This window comes from Ruditapes philippinarum, unplaced genomic scaffold, assembly GCF_026571515.1.
Source record: "Ruditapes philippinarum isolate M1 unplaced genomic scaffold, ASM2657151v2 ctg2067_1_1_1_1, whole genome shotgun sequence".
NCBI classification, from domain to species: Eukaryota; Metazoa; Mollusca; class Bivalvia; order Venerida; family Veneridae; genus Ruditapes; species Ruditapes philippinarum.
The window spans coordinates 75,696-87,367 of NW_026865796.1; the positions used below are offsets into that span (position 1 = coordinate 75,696).

The 11,672-nt window shown below is 31.2% G+C and overlaps 1 protein-coding gene across 1 annotated transcript; it reads left to right on the forward strand.

The window, feature by feature from the left end:
* The first annotated feature begins 2,876 nt into the window (after positions 1–2,876).
* On the forward strand, positions 2,877–4,487 carry LOC132730364 (kappa-type opioid receptor-like). Its single transcript, XM_060716272.1, has one exon. The coding sequence runs from the start codon at positions 2,877–2,879 to the stop codon at positions 4,485–4,487; it is 1,611 nt and encodes a 536-aa protein (XP_060572255.1).
* Positions 4,488–11,672: the final 7,185 nt, after the last annotated feature.

The following is an 11,672-nucleotide window of genomic DNA, read 5'->3' on the forward strand; positions in this document are numbered from 1 at the left end:
CTTACTCAAAACATTTTCATTGTCTTTTGCTGGCTATTTAGAATTCTGTGTCCATCGCCGGAGCATGAGGATAGGTCCCTTCTTTTGTGCTTCTGTAATTTCATACTTTCCTAGTTATTTCTCTAGGTGAAGAAATGTTCCCAGTTGTCTGCCATCAGTAACACATTCTTCCACAATTTAAAGTTTTGGACGGGATATCCTTTTTCTTAATATTTTGAAAAAGGACCTCTTTCTTTTTAAGGTATTCCTTTTGGTAAGTTTCACGATTTTCCGGCTCCTTCTGGTCTTCACTGTATATAGTAACATTGTGTCCTCTTCAAGTGGCTCTAGAATATCAATTTATAATATTATAAATTTAACAATTCAGTCTAAGAATCATATAGAAGGATGGCAATATACTGTAAAACTGGCTAAGCAATACAAATATTATGAAAATGTGAATTATAACAAGAATGCATCTGAAATTCAGGAAATTCTATTTTTCATAATGAAAAAAAGTGACTCCAGTCATTTGTCCCATTGATAATAATTAAATAATCAATTGTTGGTAGTAAAGAGTGACTGTTTATTCCAATTAGCGTCTGTCTGTTGACTGAGTGGTCATTTTGGTGAATAAAGAGTGAAAATATTTGAACTTCATAATCTGTGTATTACAATATCTTTGTTAATTTTTACAGATAATCAGGTGTTACAAATAAACTATGACAATTACAATATATGGTATTAATATTGCGCTTATTGGGTATAAAGCTTTATATCTGCTTCAAAAATATTTTTTTGAATTTTTAAAAAGAATACTTCAAAAATGTTTGTATGAAATAAACGTGGTAGATAATTGCCTTCAAAGCGAATGACACATGAACAAAATCATTGATTAACAGTTAAAACCCTACTGAAAATAGCAAAAAATATTTTGTTTCGGAACATTTTATTCTGTTTACATACAATATCCATGTGTGTCAAATAACAGAAACATTCTATGTTACAACTTTTTCGGGAATCAACCAAATAATAAGGAAACAAATATAACTTTACTGTTGATAAATTTATAAACTTTTCATAAGATTTTTACCCTTTAATTACTATTGTCAATATTGTCCACTTTAAAGCTAATATCTGGAAAATTAGTGTGTACCCTCGGATTAGCTGGGGATAACCCACATTTCCTAAGTTCCCAATACTATCTATATATTATCCTGGGGTGCAAACAGACAAGAGTATTCTAAAAAAACCTGTGTTGGGATTTGACGAGAAACATATAACCATATCATGATTGTGTTATATTTCAGACAAAACCAATACAAATAATTGATATATCTTATTCACATATTCATTTCATTAAGCTTTCAGTTACTTAACTCATAAATGCAAAAACAATTTATGCCTGCCTTTAAATAAGCATATTCAGTATGAGTCTAAAAAAATTATTGCTTTTTCAACAGTAGAAACTAGAACTGTGTCCAAAGGACACAGATGCTCCCACTGACAACATATATATGGTATAAAGTGGAAAAAAATCAACAAAGGGCCATAATTCTGTTGAATTTGGTCACAGCAATAATTCCTTCCTTTACTTCCATCTACAGATTAAGGTTGTTCATCCATGGAAGTTTAAGCAAAATCTGCCATTCGGTTTAAAAGGAGTTGCGTTCACAAAATTTCTATATGTATATACCTGTAGGTATGAACTAACTGAACAAACTAGAAAGATCCAGTTTAAGGTATATAAAGCCTGTAAAAAATCTATCAATATTCACTCCTCATGGCATTTGATGACCTTACAACTGGTAAACTTTATACAACAAAAATAGTAAATAATACCGAAGATAGACAGAAAAAAACAAATAATTTAGTAAACATGAGTTACTTCCCCTTAAAATAAAGAAAACCTGATACCCCAAAAGAACACCCGAAACAGCAAAATTATGAAATGTTGAAGACTCAGTTTTATTAAGCCATGCAGAGTAATGGTAAAATATTCATAAAAAGTTAGATGGCCATGTGACAGCAGTAATTGCAGAAAATCGGAAAGATTTCAACATTTGGATACTGGTGCACTTTGTAAAAACAATCATTCTGTGCAATAGATTAACGTAATATGAATACAATCAATAGGATAATCGTTTACAACAGTTCCATTACCTATCCTAATAGTCATTTGCATGTGAACGTAGGAAAATTTGAAAATATATAAAGGAATGAAAAAGAATACGTTATCAATGTAGATCACAACGATATTCGGAATCCGGGTTTTAGTATTGCCAATAAAACTAAGGGACAAGCTGTTAAACTGAGAGTGCAATTTCGTGAAAATAATATCACAATGCACATGCATTTTACATAAAGTTATTAAATACAAATATAACAACATATTTGTTTACTTGATTTTTATGAATCAAAATAAAACTAATAAACACAGCATGACATAAACTGCTAATAATAACAGATCCTTTCCAAAATAAAAAGCATTCCATGAGAGACGACGCCGCTCAACGGCGTCGCCAATAAAGGACTTACTTTTGTAAATAGTATCCCAACTTTTACTATCAGGTAGATACAAAAGAATCAATTTATTTTTTTTAAATGATAAAACATCAATAATCAAATAAAATTAAACTTTTTGTATAAAATTTCTGATTATATAAATTAAAAAATTCTTTGTTCTTCGCAATTATCTTTTGATAAAAAAACAAACAAAAACAGTTATTTGTTTTATGCCAAAAATATTATGCTGGCTCCAACTGTTTTCAATTTTTTATCTTTCTGTCTTTTTAATTAATAAAAGTTTTTGTGTTTCAATGAAAAAGGCAATAAAATTTATAATCCTACAAAAAATTTTAACCATGAAACTTTTTTTATTTTTATAGAAAAACATAATGAATGCAACGTTGCTGAACCAGACTTGGTCTAATGAAAGTGAGACAACCTTGCAAAATGTCACTACCACCATGGATGATGTGAAACCAACAAAGAATTCTCCAATGTCATCTATAGATTGGGAAGGTGAGAAAAAAGCAATGTACAACATAGAGATCATTCTTCATTGTATATTTCTAGTTGTTGGATTGGTTGGCAACAGTCTCACAATAGCTGTACTTATCTATAAGAAATGGAAAAACATAGCATCCAGACATATATTGATAGCATTGGCAGTATCTGACACAGCCATGATTTGCAGTCATACATTCAACCAAGATTTTCTTCAAGATCTCTTTAAACTTGATGTTAGGGCATTTTCCGATATAGGATGCAAGATATTCTATATATTCTATCGTACTTCAAAAATGACCTCATCATGGTTTATCGTATTTCTCTGCATTGAAAGGTTTGTAGCTGTTAAGTTTCCCCTCAAAGTTAAAATCATCATTACTGAAATGAGGATAAAAGTTTACATCATTGTTGTCTATCTTACTATGACTGGTTTTGCTATAATACTGAGTTTCTCAACAGCCACTGAAAACATGATTTGTAAAAAGGACGCTATGGTATCAAATGAGAAGCAAATGTTTCAAGCATTGATGTTGGTCGAGATGTTGCTGTATTCCGTAGGACCAATTTGTCTCATGTCAGTTCTAACACCTATCATTATCCTACAACTGTACAAACGATATCAGTATAAGAAAACTCTCACCAATAATGTGCAAACCGAGACAGGAAAAGAACGTGAAATTCAGCAATTGCAAGAGCTACTTCGGACAACAACTGTTCTCATTTCAGTTGTGGCAGCTTTTATCATATGTGTGACACCAATTACTGTTTTCCAGCAGGTAAAATTCTGGCTACATATTAAAAAGAAAGAGATGGAGAGAACATATTCTATCTTTGTGTTCAGGGAGACTTCACAACGTTTAGAACAGATCAATTACAGCATCAATTTCTTTCTGTACATTTTAACTTCTAACACATTCAGGAAGACAGTGTTGGAAATGTTGCATTTAAAACAGAATATAGAAAGAACATCATCAAAAAGTCAAACTCAGCTGACAAATATAGAGAGAGCCAAAGCAAAAAGGGCAGCACTAACAAGTAATACTGAAGACACATGTAATGAAGGAGACTCAATCTGTACAGAATCATTCTGTAATCAGCTTGTATCACGTATAACTACACACCCATTAAACATAGACGGAACAAACTGCACAGAAATATCAGAAAATAACACACAGACAAGAGCAGAAATATCAAGTAATCCAAAGACATTGCAAAAGTCAGGACAAGAAAACAACCAACAAGAGAACAACCACCCAGAAACAACCTGTAAGGAAACTGTCAGCCTGTCAAGTACTGCACAGAATAATGATCACTTGCTACCACCTGGCACTGTCAAACCAACTGATACTGACATAGTAGACAACAATGATAAGTTAGACGACAACTTTTACCCAATCTGCACACATGAACAAGCTGTCAACAATTTACCAGTACAGGTTGGTCAACTAGATTCACATGAAAGTAGTTTAGATTCAGACTTCACTGATGGAAAATAACAAATACAGGGACAAGAAACCAAAGACAAAATGTATGATCATTTCCACTAAACCATCTGTTAATTTATACCTGGACTCAAGCATATACTTGCAAGAATGTTGATTGTTTTTCACATTTTAGAACTGAAATACTAGAAGCTAATAAGGCATATTTGATCAAGATATTGGAGTAATATATAATGATTTTAAGTGTTGAAAAAATGTGCATTAAATCATTATCTGTATTAAAATTCAAGCAAAATTCCATAAAATCTTAATAACAATTAACAAAATCTGACTTAAAACAACCATACAGTGAAACTTGTCTATACCAACATTTATTGGGACTAGTTGGTTACATCAGTTATGGATGGTTTTAAGATATGACATGTAATAATATTACAAGGATCATTTGCTTTTCTTATGTACATGTATTAAATGATAATATCACATTTTTTTTACCTTCATACATAGTTATGTTCTCATATTGATAATTACTAAAAGCCCTTCATGACAAAATTACTCTTTTAGAGAATCTTTCTATTTAAAACTTTTCCCACAGGTAATTTTTGCTGGTACTGGATTTTTTTCTACCAGATCATGATTAAATCATTTTTTTTTTCTTCAACTTCAATAATCCTTTTGATTATTTTAGTAATGGTTATTATTTATCTTGACCTACTTATTGACGATAATGGCTGCAGTAACATTTTATGTCATTATAAGCAGAGTGTTGTCAAGGTACACCCCAATCAGTATTTAGGTATATTCACCATATACATGTATTTAATCTAAACCAGACAAAAAATAAAAAACATGAACCTGTTTGTTAAACACAAATGCCCCAGGCTAAGATTCTTGTCAGTAGCAATATTTCAAAAAATGTTTACCTATTCACTCAGTTATGGACAGAAAAATTGCCAAAAAAATATTGTAAACATAATTTATATAGCTTGAAAAAGTCATGGCATTTTGTATTTGTGAAAAATTTAAGTTGCCAAAAAATATTCAACTTCATGCAAGTTATCTTCCTACCAAATATGAAATACATCTGTCATTAAATAAAGGCTGTATGGGCAAAAGTGTAAAATCTATTTTAAGCACTAGTTACCTTGACCAAACTGACCCCTAACTATATTCAAAAGAAGAATACCATGTAAGTTATCTTCCTACCAAAAATGAAATACATCTGTCAATAAATAAAGGCTATATGGGCAAAAGTGTAAAAATCTATTTTAAGCACTGGTGACCTTGACCCAACTGACCCTTTACTCCATCCAAAGGAAGAATACCATGCAAATTATCTTCCTACCAAACATCTCTCAATAAATAAAATATGTATGGGCAAAAGTGTAAAAATCTATTTTAGCAAGTGACCTTGACCCAACTGACCACTAACTCCATCAAAGTTTATGTTTCTATCAATTATAAATAACATCTGTCTATAGAATAAGGTCAATACACCTGTAAAAATGTAAAAATCTATTTTTAACATTGGTGACCTTGACATTGGTAACATTTACCTTGACCCAAATGACCCCTTACTACACCCAAAGAAAGAGGACCTCCCTTGGCATGTGTGTTTTAAACTAAGACATCAACTAAAAAATAAAGGCTGTATGAGCAAAAATGTTTATATTTATTTTTTAAACCAGTGACCTTGACCTTGACCATAGAGACCGCTTACTCCACAAAAAATTAGAGGACCATCAAAGGTAACCACCTACTAAATATGAAAGATATCATTAAAGAACATAAGCAATTAAGAAAAATTTACGATAAATCGAACTTGCCGAAATAGGTTAACCAGACAAGGTCCTATTTTCAAAGTGAAAAAAGGGAAATAACTGGGAAATATGGATGACACAGTTATATTACTTGGCAATATCATGTACGTTGCATTGATAAGTAAGTGTGAAAATTATAAAGCCATTAGTATAGATAGAACTTACGATATTTCCAACTTGCCGTTTTAGGTTAACCATTATTCATTTTCTAAGTGCTGAAAATGGCAATAACTTAGTAAATATGAAAGCCAGGGTTATATTACTTGCCCAGATCATGTACTTTGTATTGATTAGTAAGTGTGTAAACTTAGAAGCCATTGGTACAGGTAGAACTTTAAAAAATCCAAGTTGCCGTTCTAGGTTAACCGCGAACGGAAAGACGGACAGATGGACGGACGACGGTTCAATTACTATATGCCCGGGGGCATAAAAATAAAATAAAAATAAATACAAAAATATACATTTTGTTTAAACATAACTTAACCTTAAATTTTGAAAATATTCCCTTCATAATTCTTAATCATATTTATTTTTTACCTAAAAGAGTTAAATAGTATATATTTTTCTTAACATTTAAATACAAGCTTTTAACGTTCATATTAAATTTATTTCCTTTATCGTAATCATTATCTACTAAAAGAAACTTTGTCTCATTCCCATATTTAATACTCGTAGTTACACCCTCTGGCATCATTAGCTAACCCTAGATATTCCCTTTCTTTGTTACTAACATTTGAGTTTATGGTATTTTAAAGGGACTCCACTGAGGTTTTTTTCATATGATGAGACTGAAAATATTTTTTCCAGATAAATGTACCATTTGATGTAGGTTTAGACCACTAATCTTTGTGCAAAATTTCAGATCATTTGCGAACTTCGTTTTTCCAGAATATTTTTTTCAAATTGTAAAAAATGACCCAAAATAAAAAGCGTTTAAACTCTTTTCACTCGAATAGGGCTAAGACTAGAACTGTGTCCAAAGGACACGGATGCCCCCACCAAGAACATATATATGGTATATAGTGAAAAAATTAACAAAGGGCTATACTTCTGTTGCATTTGGTCGCAGCAAAATTTTTTTCCTTTACTACCATCTACACCTTATGGTTGCTCATCCCTACAAGTTTACGCAAAATCTGTCATCCGGTTTAAGAGGAGTTGCGTTCACAAAATTTCTATATGGTATATAGTGAAAAAATCAACAAAGGGCCATAATGCTGTTAAATTTGGTCGCAGCAAAATTCATTCCTTTACTACCATTTACATATTAAGGTTGTTCATCCCTGGAAGTTCAAGCATAATCTGCCATCAGGTTAAAGAGGAGTTATGTTCACAAAATGTCTACATATATATAATGAAAAAATAAAAAATGGCCATTATTCTGTTAAATTTGGTCGCAGCAAAAATTCCTTCCTTTACTTCCATCTACACATTAAGGTTGTTCATCCCTGGATGTTTAAGCAAAATCTGCCATCCGGTTTAAGAGTTGCGTTCACAAGATTTCGGGACGTACGGACAGACGTACGGACGGGCATACATTCTTACCAGAGCTACATTATGGGGTTTTCTTTTGTTATTTCTTTTGTTCTTTTTTAACCCCACAATGCAAACAATAACGCCACAAGAGAAACGGTATGAATGATATCAAAGACATCTATTGTTATGAGAACAATATACCAAACCCAATCATGTAGCTCTGGTTTGTACGGACGGACGGACGGACAAGTGCAACGCTATATGCCCCCCACTTTATGTGTCTTTATTTTGATTAGATATGCATAAAACAATACGCAGTAATAAATATTACGTAAATTAAGAAATAATTAAAGTTGAAATAATTAAAGTTGAAACGCATGCCAAAAATACGTTACCAATGGCGGTGAAATATTCTGAATATATGCCTTTTTGTGCGATATGGATTTTATTGTACCGATAAAGTCCTGCATATTATAAATTAGCAAAGAATAAATGAATGAGATTCGAGGTACAATACATCGAAATTTTGAAAATTATTGTCTGATTTTTACTATCTAATATTACGTGATATGGCGACTGCTCTCCGTGTAGCTAAAGAAACATTATGCTCATGTTTTCATTATCAAGATTAGCTGTATTGACTGCATAATTCCACAGGTGCTCGTCCAGTCTTGGTGCCCATATAAAAAAAATGAAATTTAAAAAAAAAATGAAAAAAAAAATTGAAAAAAAAAACATCAAAATAACTATTTTGGGTTGAGTGTACGAAAAAAAAATTGAAAAATATTTTTTTTTTCCTATATACCATTATATCATTTTTTTATTTATTTTTTTTTTTTTTCAAAAAAAATTTTTTTTTAATTTTTTTTTTTTAACTTCATTTTTAAATATGGGCACCAAGACTGGACGAGCACCTGTGCATTATTCAAAAGATTTATTGTTTTTATTGCGTAACAACCTTATGATGTGCCGCACCGGATAAGGACCGAATAGCACATGGGGCTCTTTAACTTGAATTTAAGAGTGCGTTCATTATACTTACTTTAACATGTTTATTAGTTCGGTCTGTTTTGTTTTTTTTGTCTGTACAGTGTCTTATTTAATAATCTAACCTTTAAATGTTTATTTTCCAGGTTAAAGGAATAGGAACGGAAAGAGTGATCTCTGTCTTATATAAATATTCATCATTTAAAAAAGGGTACAATGACAGTTTTTCTGTTGAAATCAACCGTATAACTGAGAAATTCGTGTTTAAAGACACTTTTTTTTACTTGAGAAATAAGTTCATGGGCGCCGCCATTTTTTTCGTTTTTTCACTCTCGCAGGACAGACGAGACCGAGATTATGACATGTTATACCCAATTACAGTATAGGTGTACACGCTGGTACAACAGAAATATATCTTGATGAAGAACTTTTTAATCTTATTACGTACATTATAACCACATACATGCATGTTTTAAAATGATTTTACAAAAATGCGATAACAATAGTATAAATAAGTAGTATAATTATGTAGATATCGATATTGAAATTATTTCATGTTTCGCACTTTGTCAAACTGAATGTTTTCTCCGATAATGGATGGTTGTAAAATACATGTCCGTTATCTTAATAATTATCATCATCATCTTCAATTCAAGTTTTTCTTTATGTGTTTTAATCAGGTACGTATATTAACAATATACGTACATGTGTCTGGTTTTAATCAATCAAGTTTATAAAAAAAACATCGTATTGAACTGAATCGCTTTAATTTCTTAATTAAATACGCCGCGACATTAATTAATTGTTCGATGATCAAGCTTGCTGATGATCCCTGACCACATGATTTAAGCAATGACTTAAACATGTATCATTTATAAGACTATTTCTTTCATACAAACTTTCTGGAAGTATTCTCCTTTTTTTCAGATATAACATTAATTGTTGTAGCGGATATATAGCTTTATACACTTTATCAAAACTATTGTCATGAGTTATGCGTATGTATATAGTTTGTTAATGATAACTGAACTGGTGCTGGGTAACAGTAAACGAAGCTGATAAAATGGTCATGCTAGCAAATTGTCTGACAAGTGATAACCAGACGTCAATTACTGTTGTAGCTATCTAAATATATACATGTACTTGATTATCATGTAATGGTACTCTTTTTATTTTGTTTCGGAAAAGAGGTACCTGTACGTGTTACGTTGCTACTTAGCTCCTTCTGGTATGCTATTTATTGTATAGCATGTCTTTGTAAGGAACATAAGGTTCAAAAGCGATTAAAATATTACTAAACATCATTTTCCAATATACCCTTTACCAGTTCTCACAATGATTGTATATTATGTATTTATATGTCTCATATTTATGTTCCATGCACTTATCAAGTGGGTTTCTTTTTTGTGCTTTGAATAGAAATTGGAAGGATAAAAGCTTTGTATATTTGGTAAGAGATTTAAAAAGATTGGTTTATTAAATCTATTTACTAATTAATTTATAATTATCTCATTCTCGTTATGTACATACTTTTCTCATTATCATGTGTTTATTGAACCGCCGAACATGGCGATGGACATTGTAAAATGTTTTGGCCAATAAAAATTCTGAATCTTGAAATCTTGCTTAATTTTCAGAGATAAACCATTTAATTTATTTGGTCAATTTAATTTGGATGAGAAACTCCTTCAAATTGTCGATAAATCCTTTTATTTTGTACTTAATGTTATCTAGACAAGCTGTCCTTTGTGTGTGTGAATCGGGTACATTGCCAATCATGTACATGTATCTTTTTTTCAGTAAAATCCAATATGCAGAGGTCTGATGAGGACGTGATTTTGCGCCATTGGCGCTTAAAAATGAGAATGGCGCAGGAAATTGGCAGCCAGAAACAAAAAATGTCCGTTGGGTTATTTAGTCATCCAGTCAAAACTGGTACCAATAGATTCCCCTGTAATATTCTCGAGTTTATCCATTTCACCATAGCTTTTTTTCTCCCACACAGATACGCATTTCTATTACCGTGAATTTAATCCAATAAAACAAAAACAAATCTACGTAATATTTCAAATAATTATTGGTAACTGAAACAATGCGCAATTTTGAAAAATGCTGTATAATGTGTGCAGCTTGATTTCCCCTAAGGTCACTCAAGTTCCTGATGAAGTGTAAAAAAATATGTCTATTTCGTCCTCAGAATATTTGACAGGTTGGTTAACCAATCAGGGAAACAGTGTGCATGATTTTTTTTCATGATCAAAAGGTCTGTCGGTGTATGCTCTCTCCAAAGAGGCATACACGGAGCAATAAAAATCGTTAACATACAGTGTGATTGCAAATTAGGAACAATTAAAATGGATAGTACAGTATTAGACACCAGCAATTGTGTGAATAAATTATGCAAATTAGATTTTTGAGCAGCCAATAAAAATGTTTTGCCTGCAATTAATATTAGGCTACGATAATGATGTAAATAAATACCACGCAGCAACATACTTTGACCTCTGATTTAGAATTTACTTTTCAAAAAAGTTGCTTATATTTTTGAAATGTTATATTTATTCATTTATTTATTAAAGTCTCATCTATATACATGATACAATATAAAACAACATTAAATATATCAAAAGAACATGTATATAACCATTCTATACAGAATTACAGGAGGCTAAAAATGTATAAAGCACATAAATATATATATACTCAACATCACTAATTCCGCGTCATCACTTATCTCACGGTAATGGCATATTTTCATGTGACCATTGTTATAATTGGTCAGAATTGACATTTTTTATTCAACCTACTTAACAACAAAGTTTTTGTGCAAAATAATTTAAATCTAGAGATTTTTACGTAAAACTGAACAACATTTTACGAATTTCTTCAAAAAACAACAATAGTCCATTAAATGCGTGCATATGTCTGAAACAATCATCATTTTCTAAATGTTCTT

Excerpts from the sequence above, each read along its gene's own strand:
- LOC132730364 (XM_060716272.1), top strand. The coding sequence starts at position 2,877 with ATGAATGCAACGTTGCTGAACCAGACTTGGTCTAATGAAAGTGAGACA.